General features: G+C 49.5%; 1 protein-coding gene across 17 annotated transcripts in view; it reads left to right on the forward strand.

The window, feature by feature from the left end:
* Nav2 (neuron navigator 2) overlaps positions 1 to 25,175 on the forward strand; it is a 658,517-nt gene that overhangs the window by 286,386 nt on the left and 346,956 nt on the right. For 14 of the 17 annotated variants that reach the window (XR_015654269.1, XR_015654404.1, XR_015654363.1 and 11 more), the window contains exon 1: positions 7,450 to 8,480. The exons of 2 other annotated variants lie outside the window; for them this stretch is intronic. Coding sequence is in view for 9 of the 15 variants with exons in the window: in XM_087609708.1 (XP_087465834.1) it covers positions 8,223 to 8,480 (258 nt within the window). In the remaining 6 variants the exon portion in view is untranslated. Of the gene's footprint in view, positions 1 to 7,449; positions 8,481 to 25,175 lie in introns of those variants that run through there. One more of the 17 variants, NM_138529.1, reaches the window with a different exon arrangement.

Genomic DNA, 25,175 nt, shown 5'->3' on the forward strand with positions numbered 1-25,175 from the left:
CTTTAATGTCGATACCCCCATGGTTATGCTTCTGTAGTACACTGCCTGGTGTTCAGAGTTCGAGCAGTTGGGTTGCTCTCAATCGACTCAGCCAGCTGTGGTATCTCAGGGGAAATGCTAGACCATCTCTGGGCCTGTTTACTCTTCTACAAAGGGAAAAGAGCAATAACCATTCATCCCTCAAAGGTGGTGGGAAAATCAGAGATAATATGTGTACAGTGCTGACTGTGGTCCCAGGCATGGAGTAAAGAACAGGGTCACAAATTATAGTTCTTATTAATATCAGCATCACTAATGGGGCCACTCTGGTTATACAGACTCATGTATGGGAAGAATGGGCAGTATAAAAGTAGGAGCAACTTGCTGAAAGGCCAGCTTGAAGGTTAGGGGCATAGCTCACTTGGTAGGGTGCTTACCTAGTATGCATGAAGCTTTGGGTTGGGTCCCCAGTGTCACATGAAAACTGGTAGGGATGATGCACCCCGGCTATCCATACCTTGGGGGTGGAGGCAGAAAAATCAGAAGTTCAAGATGACCCTCACCTATTTGTTGAGTTCAAAGCCAACCTGGGCTACGTGAGACCCTATGTCAACAAAACAACAACAACAAAACAAAAAAAGACCAACAACAATAATATCAAAGCAGTTTGATACTGATTTAATTAGGTCTCTCAATTGATTATATTGTTTTTTCCCTTATCAATAAGAGTGACTATTAAAAAGCACATGTGAAATTAAAACTCAAAAAGCTTGTAGGTGGGATCACCCTAGATCTGGACCAATTAGACTCTCCCTTCTTCACCTGTGCTTCCTGAGCAGCCTTTGAATGCAGTCTCAGCCATTGCCCACTTTACCTCATTGTCCCCTCACACAGTTGCCACTTGTCCCTCATCCCTGCCCCTTCGCCAAGCCAAACCGGAAACTTGACTCTGGATTGCTTCACCTCAGGAATGGGGACCGGGTGGGTGGGGAGCAAGCCCAGGTTCATCTCCTGGCATCCCTGATCCAGAATTCCCGTTCCCATCAGAAGCAAGCTGTTCTTGGGTTTGTTTCTTTTCCTCTGTTCTTACCCTTCTGCTCCTAAACAATGCCAGATTCCACATATGGATCTTTGTTTATAGTTCTCTTTAATTTGTTTTAAATTAGCTTACAGAATAATAGTTTTCCTTAAGGCATTTACATGTATATGGGTTAGAGTTCCCCCAAGATCGAAGGAAAAAATCTGGTCACTCAAGAGTAACAGCAGCTCAGTTCAGGGCATCACTTGGTGGTACAGGACAAAGAATGTGAGCTGCGGGCTTCATCTCCAGCCTGTGTCACTACTGACAGGGCACAGACTTTCAAAGGTGGGGTCACTGAAGATGCTGGGACATTAGCCTCCTCTCTGTCATTGCTTCTTGGCCACTGTGACCAGCTTTGGTCCTCCATACTTTAAGTGATGATGATCTGTGCTAAACCCTAAACCCGAAGCAACAGGGCCAAGATACCACTGATAGAAACATTCAAAACCATGGGCTGGAACAACCTTTGCCTTTAAGTTGCTTTACGTCAAGTATTTGTCACAGTGACAGAATGCTGGGAAACACTTCTTTGCCACTTTGATCGGGAGTCTGCAACTTTGCTCTGGTTTACTCTATCCCCGCAGGCTCCTCATATGAAATGTCAGAGAACAGAATTGTTCTTACTCAGGATTCACAAGACAACGGTGACCCCTGCATTCGGGGTCTCTCTTCAGATGTCCAATCACTTGTCTAATGACAAGACACTCAGCAGTCACTAAAGCCATGCACCCAGAGGCTTGCTCTTGAGAAGCCCTGATCCAGGGAACGTGACGTCTCATACCCTTGTGGTTCACCAGTGCTGGCATCCGGGAGGAAGCAATGTGTGGTTTCGTGTTCCCACTGGTGTGACTTATTTAGACAGCCTTCTCCCACCTACAAGAGGCCAAAGTAGCCACAGCCTATGTTTTTAGTAAGCTATGTTTTCCATGGTGATTATACTAATTCTTGTTTGCCTTTTGCCACTGTTTTCATTGAATGTGGGCTTTGTAGAAGTTCTCTGTAGAATGAAGCAAGAGGCAAAGAAAACAAACAAACACCTTCCTAGACATGGCAAGACAGGAGACAGACCGAGATCTCTTAAGGTAGGAAACAAACAAAAAATATGTCTGTTACTTTTTTATTATTGTTGTTAGAATACTAATGGGCACATCTGATAACCCCATGACTAGATGGCCTTCCCTTGTGCCCAGTTCATCATGGTTTACTTTACGCAGCTTCTGTTTCCCAGTTTGTTTCCCTTACTAGGTTGACGGGCAGCTCTCCCTGCTCTTCATTTGTGAGAAAGCAGTTCTCGGGCAAAAGGACAACAGCCCTGTCGTCCTATACCCAGAGTCTAGGACATAGTGTTAAAATGGCTGATCTCTGGGTTAATCACTGAGCAGCTGATCAACCAGTGTTTTCCTAGATGTTTGACTTTTAGTCAGGGCCTCATGTTCACACAATGCCAACACAGGCAGTTGGGGGAACCCCAGTGCTCTCAGATACTGTGGTGTGCACTGATTTGTAATCAGACCCCTTGCTGAAAGGACACAAGAGACGAGAAGTCCTTTGGGTAGGGGCAATGGATCTTGCAAGAATTCTCTCCCCAGGGGAGGGAGGAGGCCATTAAGCAATGTCTACACCCTCTTTGTAATGTCCTAAGGTAAAAGAAAAATGGATCAATCCCACCAGAGTTCATCCTGGGGAGCCAGTGACTTTATTAATCTTACTTAGGGAACATGGGTGAGTGGTTATGGGCAGGAGCATTGAGAACTTGAAGCAGCCACGACTGGAACTTCTACACCCAGTACATGGTTAGGCAGACAGCGCTTCTTCTCTGCCCCTAGTCTTCTCAAGCTCATATATTCCACCCCCTCCCCAGAGTCCCTGAGACCGAATGCAAAACTAGAAAATTGCAGACGACAGACTGGGAGGCATGGCTGGACGCTCAGGTGAAGGTCCAATGACCCACCCTACACCACTTCCTTCACTGAGTCTGCTAAGAGTTAACAAGCCCAGCTTCGATGATCATTTGCAAACAGATACAGCTGGTCTTACAAAGGTGACAGTTATTTGGCTCGGAGGACAGTGCTGTCTAACTGTAGATAGGCAGGGTTTCTGAAGTTCTGGGTCTCCCACAGTCTAGGATGAGCTCTTACCTCAGTTACTACCGAGAGTATTTGTAACATCTCTGGGTATGTGTCCTAAATTGACACTTTATGCCTTAGAAACTAGGGAACTAGGGGCAAGCACACGTTCCTGAATAAACTTATTCTCTCTCTCTCTCTCTCTCTCTCTCTCTCTCTCTCTGTGTGTGTGTGTGTGTGTGTGTGTGTGTGTGTGTGTGTGTGTGTGTTTGTGTCCCACATAGACTCATGAAATGTTTTACTTTGTGTAACCTTTTAGAGACTTGCAGGGTTTTCTTCCTCCTCTCTAACTGAGGGTCTGCAGGGGCAGCGGACTCTTGCATTTTCCCCATGACAGGCTGGAGTTTAACATGTTTTTGGCTCTTTAAAGGACTGTCTTCTTGGGAGGTCAGGCAGATGGAGTCTGTAAGGCATGAAGGATGGGTTGATGGGGCTGGTCATTCACAGGTCATCGCTGAAGCCCCATCCCCACTTAGCTAACAGTGGCTGACGGCGAGGATCATAGAGGGAGGGGGTCCAGTTGCTGCTTCCTGATTGGAGGATGGCTCCTGACCCCAGGGGACATCCAAACTCCAGTGGTCCTCTGAGCTTTGGTGGTAAAGTTTCAAATAGGCCTATTGCCGAGAGTTGGATGATTTGAGAGTTTAGAGTCAGAGGACAGAGAAAGAAGCATTGCGGACGTTGCGTTTACAACAGAGCCTGTTTTAGATTTCCCTCTTCAGCTATACGGCACGTAATAAGAACGGACAAATGTTCTTTAAAAATCATGAAACATTCTTTGCAGAACAGCTTTGCTGTTCTCTGAACTGCTGACTCTGTCAGCTACCAGTGCTTGCTAACAGACACTGATTTAAAATTACTTTTTTTTCATTAACACAGTATCCACATAGAAGCAGTACACCGACAAGAGTATTTTTGTCGTGGGCCGCAATCTTATTTAAATAGGAAATGTTGCAATTATCTCATTTTGCTTCCCATTCGCTATCTTTCTCCCTCGTCTAGTTTGGATGCTACCGATTTTAGTTTAAGTGGGAAAAGTGAAAAGAGGGAAAAGGGGAGGTGAAACTGTTCAGGGAAGAACAGCTTAAAAAAAAGTATTAAAGCCATGAGGAGAAAGACATTTGGAAGTTCAAGGAAGATGTGTGCCATGGCAGACTTCCGTGGATAACCTAGAGTTAATGCGAAGAGGGTGTGCCTTTGTTTACCAGACGATAATTTGGAATAATATTATGAGTGGTTTGGAGTGTGGAAGTACACAAGCATGTGCAGATGTGTGTGAAACACCCACATTTTTGTTTCAACATGAGAGGGAACTTAGGTCCTTGTGCTTGTAGGACACTTTACGTACTGAGTGGTTCCCTTAGCCTATACGTGCTTTTAATTCAGAGCAAAGAATGTACTGTTTATGATACTTGTACATATTTGACACTCTCAGAACCTCTCCCCCTCCCCACCCACACACACCCAAATGGCTTTGATGCCAATTTTAACTGGGAACGTTTTTTGTTTTTTTTTTTTTTTTAACTTAAAGGCAAACACACATTGTGGCCATCACCAGTTTCATGTCTGTGACTGCATCACACTTTACCAGTGGACTGGGCTGCTCGTTGGATGCACCCTGAAAGCCACTTAACTTCAGTTAGGCCTTGAGCTGTCACACCTCTGTTGACAGTGGCCTAACCTTACAGCTTACAGTGTAGAGCTCCAGACTCCCAGCAGAGGCATCCATCGCCAGGGAGTTCAGCCTTTAGGAGACCTATTGAATTGGAGTTTGCAGTTCTTATGTATATGAAGGTTTAGGAGGTCCTGGAAGTGTGGTGAATGCAAACTTCATTTGGCTAGACTTCTCAGCTTTAGTACACATCAAAACCCCTTCACTGAGCATCGTTTAAAACATAGATTGCCCACCCCCCCATACCCTCAGGGAATTTTCAGTCAGTAGGATGAGAATGGTAGAGTATATATTAAAAAAAAAAAAGTTATAGGTTTTCTGTGATGCTCTGGGGACTAGACCTTAGACATCCTCTGCACCCGAGCCCTGAGAATATTTGGGAATTGTCCCACAATCCCTAATAACTGATGATGGTAATGCCTTTCTACAGCTCTTCATGATGCCGTGAGAACCAGAGTTCAAGGAGGAAAGTACCACAACCCCTTTTCATAGTAATTCCTACTAAAAGGCAACCTCACCACTCATTCATTTGGTAACAATCTGGGTAGCTTTTCAGTCCACAGCGTTCTGCTCACTTCTGACAGAATCTCATGAAAGTCAAAATATGGCTCTTCCAAACATTTATTCCTTTAGGAGAGAATGCTTGAAACAATAAATACGTTAAATAAAGCAAGACACTAGCATAGGAGATCGTCCAGCTGGACCAGGGTAATGTATACCATGTCAGGGACAAACTTGTGATTTGATTTCAGAGAGGAGGCCTAAAAGCTAAAACAGGCTATGTGTGTACCCCAACCCCGAACCCCATCCCCAGCTAAGGTAGAAAGGACCTGAAAAAAAAAAAACACTTCAGGGGTTATTTTAAAACTGAACTTTCATCTTGGTCTGGGTTCTTGGCTTAAGCCACTAATGCAAACTGCTGTGGACAGGACAGCTTTAACAACAAATGACTATTTCCCCCAGGCCTAGAGGCTGGAGATCTGAGATCAGGCTGTAGCCATGGTCAGATTCTTGTTGAGGTTTGTGGTTTCTGTGGATTCAGAAAGGCTGCTATTGCACTATCAGAAGGCAACTGTCTATCTTCTTCCTATCTCCTCTAACATGGCATCGGTCCCATCACGAGGGCTCCTCGGTCATTTACTACTTCCCAAAGGCTCCACTGTCTAAAACCAGTCGAGGATCGGGTGCTTACTTACAGTAGTGAGCACTGAAACCAGATTCTGGCACATGTGAAGCAAGCAAACTGTCCACCACCGAGCTACATCTCCAACCCTATTTTACTTTTATTTGGACAAAGAAGCTCATTAAAGTATCCTCAAGCGGGGAGCCTCCTACTTCAGCCCCTGAAGTAGCAGAAATTATAGGCTTACACCACCATTCCTGGCCACCTTAGAGTTTTGCCCGGTATGTTTGAGAGTGATAAATCTATTGCATTAGGATGATTGAAAGTCAACCCTGTGGATGTTGTAGATCAGGAAATAGGGCAAGAATAAAGTAAGAACATCCATCCTAGACCCAGAAAAGTGGCTTAAAGAGATGACAGTGGGACATACTGGGTGGAAACATTAATAATACATTTTTTTCCTGGTCCCTATACTTCCAGACACTATCTCATTTAGCTGGACGGTGCTTTTAGGGAAATGTATTCAAACCTCCACTTGATTTGCATGAGACACTGGAAGGTCTGTAAAGATGGTAAAACTTCCCAACTCAAATCCAAACTGCTCTCTGGGGTGGGCCTCCTTGAAGATCAGTCCCGAGGCAACCTGTCTGGACAATCTTATTTCCCTTCAGCTCTCAGACCGGGAGTCAGAGAGGAAGAGATCCTCCAGCGATTCCAAGCGGAGGAACCTGTGAGCTTGGCACGTCCCAGGCGCAGCCTGCCAGGCAGGCCTGCATGAAACCAGGGCGGGTTTAGCCTCAGCCTGCCCGGGTCACCAAGCCACTCTAATTACAGTCTGTGGTAGGTGGCAAGGAGGAGTTGTCTTTGGGCGCGAAGCTTCCCCGGCCATTGTATTAGCCTATAAATACTTCAAATACTTAAGTGCAACGTGCAACCTTTGAATGTCGCAGAGGAAGCTGTTGGAACGCCCCTGAGCCCACCCGGAAAGAAGAAATGGCTGGAGTGTCCTTCAAGCAGGGGACAAGGAGACCCGCCCTGTCAATCCCGTTGGAGGTGCAGAGAGGCTGGGGCGTGCCTCCGGAACCCGCAAAACCGTTGAGATTACCCGAGCGATTTGAAAAAGAGAAACCGATTTCCCCGACACATGCCAGAGGGTGGAGGGAGGCGGGAATCTGCAACCCAACGGCGTTTTCAAAGGCCGCTCCCGGGACGCGGGGGTGGCGGCCCGCGGGGAGGCGCGCGCCGGGGCCATGCCGCAGAGCGGCCACCAGCTCGCTTTGTACTTGCGGCCAAGCGCGGCCCCAGAGTTTCGGCGGCGGCCCCGCGGAGTTGAGGCCACGCCCCCTTGCAGTGCGAGTCGCGACCGCGGATTGGTCCGCCGCGAACCAATGGGCGCCCGGGAACGGCCCGGGCTGTCAGCGCGCGCCGCAGCCGGTCCTCCCCTGCGTCCAACCCTGCAGCCCGCGCTGCCTTCCCGGGAGCTCTGCTTAGCGCAGCGCAGCCAGCCTGGCCAGCTGCGCATCCCGGTGCCCGCGCCCTGCCACCACCGCCGTGCTGCGCTGGAGCGCACGGAGCATGGCCAGAGCCGCGGGAGCTCACGTGCTTGGTGTTCGAGGGGCTTGTGAGCATCGGTGATCGACTGTCACGCCCAGACAGACCTGTCTGCGGAGATCGCCCCGAGTCTGCCTAGGCGCGGGTGACACTGCGGCGCGTTTTCAGAGTGACAGCCGCCTCGCGGTTGAGACATCTTGGGCTCCGTGTGCCCTCCGTTTCCCCATCCTCCGCTCTTTTGCTCGAAGATTCACACCGGCAGGCTCCAGAGCGCGACGTGTGCGTCCCCGTAGCCTGTGTCTCTTCCTAAGGAGCCTTCTCACTTCGGAGACGCAATGACAAGTTAATATGGGCGTCCACGCCTCAGTTTCCCAGGAGAAGAATTGCCAGAGGCAGCCTTCCGCGAGAGCCCAGAGCTTCTGAGCAGCCCTCCCGCTGCGACATCCGCGCAGGTGGGACCTGCTGAGGGCAGTGACTAGCCCGCCACCCGGCAGGCGCACTCACTGGATTTCCCCAATTCCCCGACCCGGGGATTTTGTTTTTTGGGTTTTTTTTGTTTTTTCTTCCACTGTTGGTGGGCGCCTCGCGGGCCGAGGCCCGGCGCCTGCTCGGCTGCCCGCGCTGCCTTTAGCGGTCGCCTCCGCCGCCGCTGCCAGGGACGTGCTGGGAAAGCCAAAGCCCAGGGAGAAGATGCCGGCCATCCTGGTAGCCTCCAAAATGAAATCGGGACTGCCCAAACCGGTGCATAGCGCCGCGCCCATCCTGCACGTCCCCCCGGCCCGGACTGGTCCTCAACCCTGCTATCTTAAGTTGGGAAGCAAGGTAGAGGTGAGCAAGACGGCCTACACTAGCCAAATCCCCCTGAAATCGCAGGGGCTGCAGGAGCCGACGGGGGAGGGGCTCCCGTTGCGGAAGAGCAGCTCTCTGGAGAACGGGTTCGATACCCAGGTGAGCAGTGCTGTGTGCTGGGGCACTATTACATGGTGGGAGTGATGGAGGATCCTTCATGAGGGAGGGGTACGGCTGCCTTGAGGAGAGGCTACCATAATGTGATTGGAGAGAGGACGCATACCCCTTATGCTGGCAGATTAGAAGGATACATTGGTCAGTGGGTGTGGCCAGGAGGGACTTAGCTGGCCAGGGTGCCAGAGGTTCTCCTGAGGAGCTCTGCAAAGCTAAGGGGTTCTGGCAGCCAGCTGCTTTTATGGGATTGGAGCAGGTTTAGAGATGCTTTCAAAAACCGAATGCTGGCATCGGAAATGCTAGGGCCATCAATGCTGAGAGCTTGGCCCCAAGGAGTGGTATCTGCTGCTGTGATGTGTGTCTATAGCAGTGCCTCGGGTTGTAACTCGGAGAAGGAGTGGTCTGGTGCCTTGATGAATTGGATATCACCTGCCAGCTGTGAGATCCAGGACAAGGGAACTGAGTGATTGCCCTGAAGTTACCCTCCTCCTAGCTTGGAGATGACTGGTTTCTGCCCCATCTTTAGGGGGAAGGGATTCTGACCAGGTGCTGCCGAGTGCTAGCTGCTACAGACTCCTGGTGACTGGAGTGGCTTGGCTGTCTCAGAATGGCTGCCGAATCTAAGCCCCTCCTTCTTGGGTAGTCTATGCTGCCAGTGTTGGTGGCTCTGGTGATTACGGAGGTGATGGTGTGTGGGTGAGAGAATGGCTGAAAGAGAAATGGTGACTTCTACCTTTCCTGGCAGAGCAGGCATCCCCCTACTGGGCTGGGTGACAGGCCCTGGCCGTGCAATCTCTTTTAAGGAAATCCTGAAGGGCCAATCAGTTTCTCTTGGACTCCTGCCTTCCCTGCTGCCTTCCCCCCTCTTCTGGCAGGAGGGAGCAGGGCCATGCTGTATTTTCTTGGCTGCCAGTCAGCAGGGACTTTTAGGGACAGGCTGACCTGACTGGTGTGGCTGTCCCAGTCAGGAGAGGAGAATCGGGAATCCAGAAGGGGAGGCAGTCTGGAGTTGGTATGGGATGGGGGTGGGGCATGGGGAGGAGAGCAACAGACCAGATGACCTTTTGGGCATCTACTTCTCTGTAGCGTTCTCTGATCAGAGGCTAATGCTCAATACATTCCTAACCTTCCGGCGGAGGAGCTGGGATCTAGAAGCTGCTTAGAGACAGACCGTTGGAGCTCAGAGCCAGAGAAGGCCCCTTCCCCACACAAGCTCCCACACCCGCCCGACAGCATGTCCCTCTTGGTGCTGCACTTGCTAAACATTTTTGGAAGCTGACAGCCCTGACTGATGGTGTGTGGGAGGAAGGCAAGATTTCCTCCAGTGCTCCTGGGTCCTGGCTCTGCTGGGATGTGTGTTCTGTTCTTTTTCTTAGAGCTACAGGACTTGTCCAGAGGGCTCTGAAAAGAGGGTGAGCACCAGGGTGCCTTCCGTGTCGGTGGGGGGTGAAGTGGGTGGTGTTTTGGAACAGCAACTGAGAATGTGACACATGCCCTCGGGCCTGATGAGGAAGAATGTAGGAATGAACGGAAGGCAGATGCTGGACTCATTCACGGCCTGCTATTGCCCATTTGACCCTTCAGTCAAGGAGCAGTGGCACCGAGGATTACAGTGAGCAGGCTCTGAGAAGGTGATTCACCACTCTCTCTATTAAAAACAAAATTTTTTTTCACTTTTGGACATGGCCATGAGGGGCTAATTTGGCCCTAGTCCCTGGAGGCACCATTTCCCTTCTGTCCCCACTACCCCACATTCCACCTCTCTTGCTCTCCATGGGCCCTCTGCATCACGAGGGTGGTTTGGATGGGTGGCTCAGGAAACTGGCCGCCTTCCAGTGGACAGTCCCGGCTTCCCAACTGGCCCCTCCTTACCAGCCCCTGAGTCTCCTAGGAGCTCTTCTATGTAACAGGCACCCAGAGCCCCACCCTGACATCAAAGGGGCTTTGGCAAAAAGGATTTCACCTTCTTTGAACAGGGTATCCCCATGGTGACAGACAGTGCACATTCACCTTCCAGAAAAGTCCCTCGATTATGGCTTGAGGACTGTGGCTGACTTAGCACCTGGTAATTTCCTGGTCCCAAACTTAATGTTTATCATCACAAGACGCTCAGGAAATGATGAACTCAGTAGCAAATGATATCTTGGAGCCGTTGCCTCTGTTTTATTTGGGGGATTTTGGGCAGGAGGCTGGTTGGGCTGACGGTGACTAACAGCCCAGGTCTTAAAGCTTTGGCTATCAGTAGTACCTTCTGTCTGACCTATTAACTAACTACTGTCCTGGGCCTCAGTGCTTCCATCTGCAAAAATGGGCACAGGAATTGTGCATATTAAGAAAAAGTATTCTTTAAGCAAGAAAAGGTTGGGCTCTAGGAAGACATCAACCTGTTCACAAGCATTTACAGCTCTCTGACTCTGCCTGGCACAGAGTATTGGGCTCTGTGGGAGGATGGTGGAGGTGGGGTGAGCTGTGGAATACCTGGGGTGTTAGGTTCTCATTGGTCCGCACAGGAACACTTAGAATAGGTGTGGTGTATGTGCCCACATCCTAAGATGTCCTAAAGTAAAGAAGGCACCCTTGCCTTGTACGTCCCAGGTGCCAGGAATTGTTCTGGGTACTTTGCATAAAACAACTCTCTTTCAGTCTCTTAACAATCTGACGAGATGAGTGTGATCCCCATTTCACACATGAAGAAATCAAAGTTCAGTGGCCGCTCAAGCAACAGAGGTTGTAGCATTTGCACCGGAACCCCTTAACCATGGTGCTGGACCGGGGGAGACACAGCAGCTGCTGGTCAGTTATAGACCTTGAGGTATGGCCACAGACGTCACCACGGATTCACGTTGTCCAGCACGGCAAAGCAGGGATCCCAGCTCAGTCAAGTGCTGGACCAGTGACCATGCCCACTCTCCAGCACCGTCTCTCACGCTGCAGCAGAGCTGGTCTGGATCTTGGGCATGATTGATTCCAGTGCAAAGGCATGACTTCTGTTTCCAGCAGAGGGCAACACTGGAAGAGCTGGAGGAACTGAAGAGTGGAGGTGCTGGAAGGAAGAAGGCTAGCGAGTAGCTCAAGGGCCGGAGAAGACCAGGGGCTCACAGGGGAGGAAGGAGATGGTCTGGGCCTCAGCAGTGGACAAGAGTGCCCAGTAGGGAGGAGACAGAAGGAGGAGAACAAAGGAGAGGCGGTTGAGCTACCCTGAGTGGTGCCCATGTGGATGCTTCCTCCTGAATGTTCCAGATTGAGTGTTTTCCATTTTAAGTCAGCGTATGAGAAAGAACAGAGGCTTGGCAGTAGTGCTCACTTTGGCGTCTGTTGGAGGGTACCTGCCGGAGGTGGCGGTGAGAAACTGGGGAATCGGTGGCATCTCCTACAGGACCTGGTTCAACTGGCCCTTGGGAAGCAACAACAATGACTGTCATTAGCATGGTTTTCAGGGTGTTTATCATGGTAGTTATGGGACAAAGCATTCCCAGTTTTGTCTTTTGATACAGGGTCTCTCACTCACCCTGTAGACCAGGATGGCCTCCAACTCACAGTGATCCACCTGCCTCTGCATGCGTAGTGCTGGGATCAAAGGCATGTGCCATTCCTAGTTTCTTACCCAGCAGTTCCATTGACCTGGTGAGTTATTAGTTATCCGAGTCCCATGAATGATCTTCCCCACCATCAATGACTTGCAAGCCAATAGCTGTTAGGGGCAGTCAGCCTTTGCCCCCTCTCCTGGAGCCTCCTACAAGCCAGCAGTTCTCAACCTCCAGCAGAACCTGCTGTCTCAGTCAGGTCCTTCTGACCCCCTTTCTGCTACTGCGCCACCTGGACCTCTCTGAGAGGCACCATTTATCATATCTGTTCATACGCTGTGAACTGTGACCACGGGTAAATACACACACACACTCTGTGTTAGAGCGCAAGTCTCTGACCAGTCTTCAGGCAGAGAACTCTTGGTCTATCTGAGGGCCAGGTTAGCCTTTTTTTTTGTTTAAGAAGCAGTTGCAGAGGGAAGAGATGATTCACATAATGCTTTGATATTTCCTGTTTTTAGGAGCTCATGTTCAGCCTGCAACTTATTTCTTTAAAAAAAAAAAAATTAGAAGTGATTGAAATCCTGTGTGAGAGTTTTTAGACGTTTAAAAAGAAAGCGTGGGTGAGGCCCCCCGGGAAGAGCCCGGCTCCAAGCTCACAACCTGTTGCAGCTTTGCACCGCTGTGTTTGGATTAGAATGCTTGCCTCGCCATCAGAGCTGATTGTGGATTTGATTAGCGTGTTTCCCTGCCGTCGTGGTGCTCCCTTACCTCCTTGTCTCAGTTCTTGGAGGCGAACTCACGTTGTGGTTATCTGCCAACATGCAAGAATGTTTACAGTTTGCATATCACTGCCCAACCCCTGGGTTAATTCTCTAGAGATACTTTAAAGGTAGAGTCAGGGGCTTATTTGGGCCATCGTTCAGTGTGGATACCTCTTTGTATAAACATGCCTACATCTACACACACACACACACACACACACACACACACACACACACACACACAGCTCTATGCACATGGAAAAGCTTCAAGTACCGAGCACATGTGATCACCCACATACCTCAAAGGGGAGGCAGGGGGAGTTACAGCCCAAAGTCCAGCTTTGATAATTGGCTGGATTTTACATCTTGCTTTTCACACTTTCTCTCCGACCACGATTTGAAGCGCCAGCCCCCCTGCCCATTTTCATTTACTTACGAGATGTGAGGGCTACAGCTTCACTAGGGGCTTTACTCAGACCCCTGTCAGTCTCCCGAAGCCGGTGTGTACAAACCCAAACTGCCCAACAAGATGTTGGCTGAGCGTCAGAAACTGTCATTTCTCAATTCAGCCTTGCCTCTGGGAAAGGCTCGTTCACAGAACATTTGCTCGATGCCGGCTCATCGAGCAGCACCCCGTATACCCCTTATGTCACCTAATATGAGACACAGAAACTGGACAAAGGTGAAACAGTTGGCATGGTTTGCATGCGGAAGCTAAGGGCAAGACTGACCATCAGTTGGAAATATCTCTGTGCAGTAATTCAGGCTTTATTGGCGGGCAGATCTGGATTCAAATCCAAGTTTTGGGCATATTACTTGGTACTGATGAATCACATGCTTTCTTTAATGGTGATGCTTATAGGCTGTAAGGATTAAGTGAGATAGCACAGCTGCCGTGTACAGGGTCTGGGCTATATTGGGCAAGGACTATGTGGCACTGCTTATTTTGACAACCCGACATCAGGCTGTGGCTCTTGTCTGCCTCGTCCTGAGCTTGTGCTCCATCTACCTGCTTCCCAAGTGGACAGACAGGCAGCTGTCACACTGAAGAAGGCCCCTGCACAGCAGTTCTCTGGGTCACTGACTTGGGAATGTGAGTAAACGCTGAACAGTGTCACCCGAGCAAATGACTTGCAGGGTTGTTCACCGAAACAACGTCCACATTTTAGTCACAGGCACACCATCCCTAAAACGGCAACCCAACTGAAGGTTCTGATCCAGACTGAACCGACAGAAGGCCTCCTTTATATGCCTGAGGTGGCGGGATGCAGCTGCCCAATCTGATGGCCCAGCTCAGGTCAGAAATCAGCAAGTCTCAGGCCTCTTGCCTAGGCTTCCTGATGGCTGCTTACGGTTCTGGGGGCAGAAGGGAGGTCCTTTTCCCTCATAGCTAAACAGTGGGAATTAAGCCTCATGACCAGTTTAGTCAGTAAGGTGCCCTGAGGCCTGATGGCCAGCTGCCCAGTGGTGTTTTACCAATAGCCACAGGACCAATTTTCAATGGCTACTCTGTCTTGTGGTCACATTGTTCGAGGGGATGGACAGTGTGTTCATAGAGCGTCTTGGGCATAATGGGCCATGTGATTTAGAGAAAAAAACTTAGTCAGGGTTTTGGGCTTCCATCTATGCTTAGACAATGGCAAGTGACTCAGACATTTTCACAGGGGCCCCGAGTCACCCATACAAAACTTTAAAATGACTCACGACTCCGTGCCCCTTTCCCAAGGCAAACACTCTCTTCTGTTTTGCGGACAAGGACCCCACAGCTTGGGAATGGTTTGTCCCTCCTCCCAAGTGGACTCTCAGTACTATCAGGAGGTGTACTGCGTATGTGGTCTCGGTAAACTCAGAGTTATTCTGCCACATCTCGTTCCTAGATCCCTGGTAGAAGAGAGAAAGTAAGAAATGATTCCTCCTCTAACTGGATTCTTTTCGGGTGCTTTGGGAAAATCAACTCCTCGTGACAGTGTGACAGATTATGGATAATTGTAACAGAGCTGAGGAGGTGGCTTCGTGGGTAAAGTGCTGGCTGTGAAACCATGAGGTTAGTTCCCGGAACCCATGATTTAAAAAGAAATCCAGGCACAGGGACCTGGAATGGGGAGATGGGGGTTGGGAGTAGCCATAGGAAGAAGCAGTAGAGCTTGCTTGCTGACTACTCAATTTTAGGCAGATTAGCAAGCTCCAGGCTCAGTAAGAGACCCTGTCTCAAAGACTAAAATGGAGAGCAATGGAGGAAGGCACCAACATCAACCTGTGGCCCCCACACAGGTATCCACAGGTGCACACGCTTGGGAGAACATACACCCTGAGGCGCTACCCACCCCAGAATAAAAAAAAATCACAGCAATCACTCACTCTGGTGAACACAGCCCTTTAAAATACAGCCTAGACACGTGTCATTGCATTTAACCCCACAGTGACCCATGAGGGAGATGCCGCTTCCAGAAAAGAGTGGCTTCTCAGGGATCCAGGAGCTTTGGTTCTATTTAGTTAGTCCTTTTGACCTCTGTCCATGGCCTTCCATGGGTCAGCTTGCCTTTCTGAGCTTCCAGTTAGCACATGGAGAGGAAGTCCCCTGCTCTACTCTTTTGGAAGGCTCACTGTCTGATCCACAGAGGTGAGTCTGATGGAGAAGGCACCAACGTTAGCATTTTTCAGAGTTCAGAAAGGTTCAGCTTCTAGGACCAGTTGCACAGCTGATAAACGGCATACCCAGAATTTGAAGGAAGCCATGTGATTTAACCTCCAAAGTCAGGATCCTTCCCAGCAACAGTGAAAGTCCTCTGCGGGGGGAGAGGGGGGAGTCTCAGAGGGTGTTGCTAAGATTAAATCACAGCAGGCTGCTGGTATAAATTTTGGACGGGGCATGGTGTATGCGGGGGTCTGAATAAACATGGCCCCCCACAGGCTCAGAGAGAGTGGGATTCTATGAGGCGTGGCCTCATTGGGGTGGGTGTGGCCTGTTTCAGGAAGTATGTCACTGGGGGTGGGCTTTGAGGTTTCAGAAACTCAAGCCAGGCCCTGTGTCTCTCTCTTCTTGCTACCTGCTGAACCAGATGTAGAACTCTCAGCTACCTCTCTAGTACTGTGTCTGCCTGTGTGCCACCATGCTTCCGACCATAAGGATAACAAGATAAGCCTCTGAGCCTGTAAGCCAGCCCCAGTTAAATGCTTTCCTTTATAAGAGTTGCTGTGATTATAGTATCTCTTCTCAGCAACAGAACACTGACCAAGATGGTACACATTCTTACTCCTACCCCCAGATTCTGAAAATACCCCTTCAATATTAAACAAATGTTACTATAGATTCCCATGTCCTCTGAGGCCACAGGCCCTTCGGGAGGGGTAAGTCAGGCAGGTGTGAGACAGAGGAAGGGAAAATAGGGAATTTGATTGAAACTGTTTGCTGCATTAGAGAGCAGTCAAGTTAGTTCTCATTATTGGTTTGTTTCTTTGTTTCTTTTCTTTTTTCATTAACTAGCCCAAGTATGCCTCAAACCCAAGATCCTCCTGCCTCTGCTCTCTGAGTGCTGAGATTGCAGGCGTATGCTACCATGCCCAGTGTAGATCAGTTTTATTCTAAAAATTAATATAATGATAAAGATTTCTTCATTTTTATTTTATGTAAATGGAATTTTTCCTTACGTGTGTAACTGTATACCATGTACATGCAGTGCCTGAGAGACCAGAAGAGGGCGCCAGATCCCCTGGAACTGGAGTTATAGATGATTGATTATAAGCTGTGAGGTGGGCGTGGATCAGCTTAACCATTGAGCCATCACTCCATAGACCACCTTCTATAAGAGTAGCCCTGGTATCTCATGATAAACAACCTGGGTGACTCTAGTGAATTAATAAGCCTTCTCAGTGTACAGTAATGGTGGCCCAGGCAAATTCTCATGCCCCACAGAAGAGAGACCTGAGAAGACTGTGGATGTTTGTTCTCATGGATAGGGCAAAGCTTCCAGACTGTGGTCCATCTTGCAAAAAAAAAATTTACCTGAACCAGCCTGCTCCTAGAGAAAGGAGATTTATGCTATGTCTCTGGAAGTTAGGAATCCAAACAACATGTTGCAGGCTCTTTCAAGCTCCCCTCCCTTAACGGTTGTGTCCTTTCATGACCAAGAACAATGGCTGTGCATTTGAGAAACGAACATTGAGTGGCATTCCCAAACAGGAAGCCAGAGAGGACCCAGGGCCTGACTCAGGCTTTTTTTTATCACTTGTCTCTCTCACAAGAACTGACTCCAGGAAACCAGTGCCCTCTTCGGAAGGTACACCCCAGTGACTCCAGGAAATGTCACCACCTTCCAGGGCTGCCACCTGGAGACAGACCAGTGTCTGACCCACGAGCCTCTGAGAGGTACCTAAGCCAATGGCTTGTAAGAATCTTCTCCAGTCTTTGTGCTGTCCGAGGTGATGATCCTGATCCTAACTTAGCAAAAAGGAGAGACGGGTCTGTGACGACAGTCGCCTTAAAGGGGCCTGGGGACCTTTGCGGGTCTCTCAGGAGTGGTAGGATTAAAATGCAGCCTTGTCTAATTTCAAACCTGTGCTTCTCTGCTCACTGTAGAGCACTTTTGCTGGTAGCTAGAGGAAGCCTGGGGCCCATGCTGAGTTGTCCCCTCCCCAGAGCCTTCATCTGCTTTGCTAGCCTTGGCCTTCCTCCATGTTCTGCATTTTCTCTTACTGGTCCTGCCAGGTGCTGCCGGGACCAGCCTGTCACCAGAAGCTCTATGACTGTACGATAAGCGGGTCCTGTGTGGTCTTGCCCACCTCGTCTACAATCCGGGTACCCCCTCCTTTCCTGCTGCTGTGGTTGTTATTCGGAGGGTCACACCCCCCACCCCCCACCTCCCCACCCTCCCATCCCCCATCCTCCATCCCCCCCACCCCGTGCCCCGGGCCAGCCGGGCCCGCCGGGGCCCATGTGCCTCACAGCTGGCAGGTCCTCCTTCCTGCCCTCCCGCCCTGCGCCGCTGGCTGCTGCCCTGCACACAGTCCTCATTTCATGCACATTTGCTCTGATTCTTTTCAGAGCTGGGAGAACTAGCTTGTTTTCGTCAAAATGCGTAGGCCGCCAATGTCCCAGAGCACTCAGGACTTCTAGTGCATGGACTTAGATGGTTAGCTAACTGGAGGCCACAGAAGGCACAAAACCCAGAGACAAAGACAGCATCTAGGTGACAAACCAGACTGGAAAGGAGCAGACTGACTTTGGATGGCTACATTCATGGTCTATGCCTGGAATGTCTAGAAACGTGGACACCTGACTCAGGAGAGATGGTAGAAGTCATCTGTTCCCAGCCATGTCCAAAGAGGCACGTGGCTTGCTTTGAGTTCCCAGGCCAGAGCGCAAACTGCCTCTTGCCTCCCTGGAACAGATCCGCAGATAAGATCTGCTCGGAAGCTCTGGATGATGTGATGGGCGCACCAGAACCAGCCTGTGCTGTAGGATTTCTCCTACCAAGTCTTTCAAACGGATACTAATTCCTTCATAGTAGGAAGCTTTGCCTTTGGCTCACAGAATAAGAAAAGTGGATGATAATTGGCTAACACCAACTGCTGTGATCCCCGGGCCAGCTCCACAGATGTATCCATCTGTGGATGTGCAAAACTGTCCCCTTGCATACATTTTGTTTATGGGCTCAGGGTCAGGCAGCATGCTGATCAAACCCACATGAAGCCGGCACTAGACTGCTTTGACTCTCTTCCATGCTTGTTATTCCTAACTTCCTAGATTGCCCCCATGCCCAAGCTGGACATCTGAGAGAGCTGGGGTACCCTCCTGCCTCCCCTTCTATTTACCGTGCATCTAATCTCTCTTGCACGGGGTGGAGACTGGGCCCTGGGGGCCTTGAATAAGTAGTCAGCTGCAGACCATTTTCCACAGGGAAAACATGGCTGGCATTTCGAGGGCTATGAAGGGGGAGAGCTGTTCGTGTCTGTAGCAGTGCCTGGCAGGGGATAGATAAAGACACTGCTCTTTCCAGAACGGTCACTTTGGGCTGGGTCGCTATTCCCATTGGGCTTTTCTCATTTCCCTACACAGAAGCCGTGCCTCTGAACTGAGTGCTTCAGGGATGCTTTCCTGTTGCCAGGTGAGGAGAGGCACAGAGATTATGAGCAGAGTGCCCAAGGTCACATACCTGCTGAGGGAAAGCCTAGCTGCAAGCTCAACCAGCACCTGAAGAGCCTTCATCCCTAGCCAGCCTGCCTTTCACGAGGACCGAGCCTTAGTCCGGTTGACGGTGGGAAGAAAGATCCAACATAGAGAGGGGTCAAAGCCCGCTACGGCCCTCCAAGGAAACCAAAGCTAAAACCTGTCTTGTAAGGTAGCAGAGGGCCTCTTTGAAGAACTAACCTAGAAATGTCCAGGCAGCCTGGGGGCCTTGGTGGGTGGACTCCTTGGCTTTTCTCTTTCAAGTCTCTGCTTACTGATGGTTTGAACTTTTTCTCTTCTAGCTAGCAGAACAGAAGTCAATGTAAGCTTGACTTTAGTCCCTAAAACTGTTTATCTGCCTAAAAAAAAAAGTGTCTGCTTTGTTGGTTTTAGACAGATGTAGATTAGAAGTATAAGGCTCGCCCACACCCATGTATCAGGCACAAACCGTGTGTACACTCTGTAACAGGAAGCTGCTGGTTTTCCATTCCAGAGAACTGGAACTCACTCAGAAATTTGTCATTTGCATGGTCCAACCCTCACCACATCCCACTGCTATTTCTGAGAGCTTCCAATCACCTGGGCGGTGAGGAAGCAAGGCGTCGGTAAAGCCATGCTGGCAGGACTAGAGTGGTACATTCTCCAGGTCTAGCGACTTCCAAGTGACCCCAGCCTGGCTCTGCCTGGCCCGGTCCGCTCTGTAGCATGTTGCCTTTGGATCAACACAGTGCAGACAAGAAGCTTATTTTAGAACTGGAAAGAGGGCAGACATATCAATAAAAAGCCAGGGAAGGAACAATCCATTCAGTGGTTTTAAAATATCTCTTCCTCAACAGAAAAAGATTATTTTTGTTTCTTAAAAAACAACTGGTGAGTTCCTCCCTCCCTCAGTTGAAAGGAGAAGCATAGCAGACTTCGTAAAATTTAAAATAAAAAAAAAGTTTAGAAAGATGGCCCAGTGGTTAAGAGAACTCACTGCTCTTTCCAGACCAGAGTTAGGTTCTCAGCACCCACATCAGGTGGTTTCCTGATTGCCTAGAACTCAAGCTGTGGGGGATGTGACGCCCTCTTCTGGCCCTCTCGGGGATGGCATTCACATGTGCAAACACAAACACACATTTGCATAACTAAACTTTTAGAGTAAGTTGTTCAAAACGAAAAACAAAAGAGTGTGGATCTGTACTGATACGAAGCAAGTCTGTCTCCTGTCCTTGCAGACTCTGAAGGCGTTGAGCATGACCCTGCTTTCTTGTCCCTCTCTTTTAAGGACCAAGAAACTGAGCCTTATGGTCTCCACACTTGCTGTCCTTTTTGCTTCCACCCTCTCCCCATATCAACAATGCTCATTCATTCATCTCCACTATCTGCCCAGGCATCAGTGGTCAGACCGCGCTGTATAACATGGCGGCATCCATCAACCTTCCCCAGACCACTCCTCACCTTGCTTTGTTTCTCTCAAGAGCTAGAACAGGTTTCCCATCCCATGTTAAACACGTTCTTGGTGTGTGTCTTTCTCTCTTATGCAGCCTGACCCACAGATAGAAGCAGAACAGTGCTCACATCTCTACTCTGCCAGACGTTCTAAAAAGCAACGCCTTCTGCAGTTAACACCGTTACCCTCTCTGGAAGCTCAGACTCACCTACCCTGAAGCCCCTGCCCTTTGATAAGATTGGAGAATTGGAGATGGGAGGAAGGGACAAGACGAGGCCAGGAGAAAAGTCTCCAGAATCAGCCACCACACCTTTGATGTCGTTAATTCCTGTGCGTTGGTGTGCAGCCAATGTTTGCCCATAATAGCCAGAGGCTGGGAATCAGGAAGTAGCTGAAGAAAGGAGCAGGCATAGAGGATCTCAGCTTCTCTCTCTCTCTCTCTCTCTCTCTCTCTCTCTCTCTGCCAGGTGGACCTGCATCTGTGGAGATGGCAGGCTCCCTAATACGCAGCCCAACTCACACAGTCTCTTTTGTGGAGGATGGCCATGAAGGAGGCAGAAAACAGCCAGAATAGCATTGGGAAGAGACCACTGACTTTGAGACTCCACGGAAGCCTCCCCGTGGGCGGGTGTTGTAGAAATAGCATTATGCCTGCTGTCTTTGAGCTAAGGGGAGGTTGGGTCCTGATTTGAGTATTGGTAAAATGCAGACCGTACTAGCCAACCTCCAGAATCAGACTGTTTGGCGAACACCTCTATATGTGCGTGAATGCATGCGAACGAGTGCATGTGTGTGTACCAACGAATGTGTTTGTACATGCATATATTCAAGCATGCACATGTGTACATGTGTGCATATGTTTCGGACACATGTATTTGTATTTATGTATTCAGCGTGTGTCTGAGTGTCCAGATGGCTTTCAAAGGCAACAGTTTTAAAAAAAAAAAAAAAAACAATCCATTTTACCCACAGACAGTTCCACAGTGCAAGAAGTTGAAAGTCTTTGTTCTTTGGATCAAGACCCTCCCATTCTTCTAAACCCTGTGTTCATAGCTCCATGGCCTGGGCACAGGCCCTGTGGTCCTTCCCCAGCAGCTCGTGGGGTTGTTCAGACATCTCCCTTGCAGAGAAAATCGATCCTCTGCATCTGTGTTTCTTAGGACTTTGCAGGGGATCCCGGAGCTCTTGGGGGTGTGTAATTGAATTCGAGACGGACTCTGAAGAGGAGTCAGGGGAAGTACAAGGATTCACAATCAACCACAGTCTGAATTTCAGATCTGCCTGCTAGCGTTCACGTGGCTCTAGGTGAGCGTCTGAGCCTGGTCCCCGTCTTCACAGCTTTGTAGACAGGAGAACAGTGAGCCCCAGCCCCCAAACCTGCTTTATAGGCAAGGTAGCAGCGACACATAACCTCACTGCCACCGCATCCTCCTGATTCTGTAGACCAAAAGCAGTCATATATATATATATATATATATATATATATATATATATATATATATATATATATATATATATATATGAGACTCAGAGGGTGTCCAGTGATGAGCACTGTATGGCACCAAGCCCTCATGTGTCTCCTGCTAGACCTGGAAATATGGATATAATTGGCGAGAGAGGTCCGTGACAGATGCAGTCAAGAAATGCAATGTCAAGGCTTAATTACATTAGTGCGATTTGGCAATAAGGAGACCAATTAATTTGTTCTCAGATAGTTAGTAACATGAAGGGGAGTGAGCACAAAGAAAGGTCCTGTGGGGGCAAGAGAGAGCCAGGAGAAAACACAGCTCTCCCTTTAAGCCAGTGGGCTTCAAAATTGCATAAAGAACTGGTAAATAAGCACAGAGGCCTTGGCCACAGCCACAGAGACTGAATTTTCAAAACTAGGATGTGGTCCCACAGTCTGTGGGCTTTCTTTTGTGGAATTACAGATGAACCCGGGGCCTCATACCAACTAATAATGCTATATCCCCAGCCCCCATATCTGAGTCTCGGCAGCTATAACCAGTGACCCGAAGCCCCCCTGCTGACACAAGCCCAGAGTGGAAGACCTCGTCCAAAGACAGAGGGAAGGAGGAGCCATGCAGGCTCTGGGTGGAGACAGGGAAGGGCTGAGGTGGGATACTCAGAAGACCTTGAACAGACAATGCTATAGTTCAGGGCTCTGGTGAATAGGATATATATATATATATATATATATATATATATATATATATATATATATATATATTTGCCAGGTAGGATAATATCTCACTGGGACGTCAGCCACTCTACAGTATTTCCTGAGAATATTTTCCAGATGAAGGGATGAACAGTTTACATGGTTTCTGTTGAAGACTCAGCTTATCAGCTCTTGATTTCCCTCCTTCTCAGCCTGGCACTGGGAGTCATCTGGGAAGGGGACCTGATCCCCTTGGGACCACAGGGCCAGCTAGGATAAAGAAAGCCTCCGATGAGACATAGAGAACTATGTGAGTGCCAGTCGCTATTGAGGGCCTCAGGTGATGTCTCAGATCTGCTGGGAACCCCCTGTATCTCCCTAATGAAGGCAAATCAAGACCTACTATCTATGGAAAGTAGATATTTCTGGTGTCTTCTGTAGTTCATGAAGAGCTAGAGGAAGGAAGAATAAAAAGGAGAGAACAGTTCATTGGACCTACTGTGTGCTGGGTTCTAGACTCCACACTGGGTTTTTTGGTTGGTTAGTTGGTTGATCAGTTGGTTGGTTGGTTTGATGAAACAGGGTTTCCTTTTGTAGCCTTGGCTGCCCTGGAACTAGCTCTATAGGCCAGACTAGCCTTGAACTTATAGAGATCCACTTGTCTATGCCTCCCTCCCCACTCCCTGGCTTAAACTCCACACTCTAGGTGGGTACCATCTGTCTGTGTTACAACTAAAGAAAGAGAAGCCTAAAGAGGTGAGATGACCTGCTTTACCCCCACACAGCTGAGATCTGGCAAAGGCTTGTCTCCCACTCTCCTCTACCCATCTCCTGAGACTCACAGTCCACGGTGACCGTAATAGGAACCCCATCCACAGCTGCCCTGAGTGGGGTGGGGGCACAGTGTGGGCAGCGTGCCTGGAATCCCAGGACTCATGGGGTATATCTGTGCCCTCTGTCAACAATCCACCCTTCAGTAATGTTGCACTAGCTGCCAGCTGCTGTCACCACAGCCAGACCCCACACCCACACAGGAGAGGGCTTTGGCCAAGGGCATGCTAGAGCAGGAGGAGGAAGTGCCCTCCAGAGGGGCTTGTTTCAAGGCTCCTGAATGGCTCCATTGAGGTGCCCAGGCAGGATGACAATGGGCCTGTTGGAAGCCCTGGCCCACAGAGGTGAGAGGGCCTGGGCTGAGCGGGCAGTGCTGGCTCGGAGGCCAGACGTTGACTTCCAGGGCGGGAAGCCAGTGCCTCTGACGTGCTCCAAAATGCCAGCTCTGCTTAACAGAGAACAGCTGAGGCAACTCAAATTCTTCCCGGTGCCAGGGAGTCATTGTGAACCCAGGACACCGACTGTGGTGACACTCCTTCTCTCTACTGCATTCTGATTCACTTCCCGGGCTACGTCCTGCACAATGGCCACCAAGAACAGTGAATAGCTCCTCCCTGTGCCCGCTCCCTGTGGTCCTGGGGGATAGTCTTTCCAACCCTATGGGAAAATAGCATACACCCCTTCCTCAAAAAAGCAGAAACGGAACTTGGAACACTCACGGGTAGAGTAGTCAAGTGAAGTGCAAGGCGCCTGGGTAAATTTGAATTAAAATGAAATAACTTTAAACATTGTACTTACATAGGTAGCAGGTATTGATACATGGCAAGCCTAGATAGAGATCCTGGTTCGATAGGTGTGGCACGGGGGCATTCTTACACTGAAACCTGTTTATCAGGTATTCAGATCCCCCTGAACACCCTTGTTCTTACCTGAAAAATCCAACAGCTGCACCAAGGGAGTCATGACAGATGCTGCCACAGAGAAAGACAGAAATAGGAAGAAGCCCCTCGGAGCCACTCTCTGACCTGTTTCCCAGGAATGAAGTGGCCAGAGGCTGGCTTAGTGGGCAGTTACTGAAAGGCAGCTGCAGCCCCTTGTCACCTCCCCACAGGGATATCATCCCAGGTCCACTGTGAGACGGGTTCTAGCCATGATGATTTCTGAATACACCGCCATGGCCAAGTCCTGGAGAGTTTCATGGTTCTGTCCCCAAGGCCTTTACACGTGTGCAAGAGCACAGGCAAGCTGCCACAGGTGCACGACAAAGGCATACACCTGCAAAGGAGGGGATATGAAGGATGCTTTGAGGGGCTCTCCTCTCCCCTGAGCACCAGATTAAGGTTTCAGAGTCAGGGGATCCTGACTCGTAATCCTAGGCCCTGTCCCTGAGCAGACTACCTATGTGTCCCCCAACAAGTCTGTCTCTTAGTCTCCGTTTTCTTCTCGTATAAAGTGGAAACAACATTCCTTATCTACAGGGACCAGCATGACGTTCCAAGAACAGTCAAAGATGTGAGCACAAGTTACCAGGTGTATGATTCTAGGTAGAGTGTGTTAGTGGGGGCTGATGGGGGAGAGGGAAGTCTAAGGCCGTGAATGCTTGAACCCCATCTCTGCCCTATGCCCTTCACACTAGCCCTTAGCTGGCCACTCATAACCTTCACCTCTCTCTGGTCAATATAGTAAAAGTAGGGGCATTTTCAAGTGCCTCTCATTAAGAATGTAGGCTGGAGATTCACCAGCCCTGCTTGAAGGCCCCTTTTACTGTGTGGCTTCAGATGAGGACTTGAATTATCTTGCTG

Source organism: Rattus norvegicus, chromosome 1 (assembly GCF_021556685.1).
Source record: "Rattus norvegicus strain SHRSP/BbbUtx chromosome 1, alternate assembly SHRSP_T2T, whole genome shotgun sequence".
NCBI classification, from domain to species: domain Eukaryota; kingdom Metazoa; phylum Chordata; class Mammalia; order Rodentia; family Muridae; genus Rattus; species Rattus norvegicus.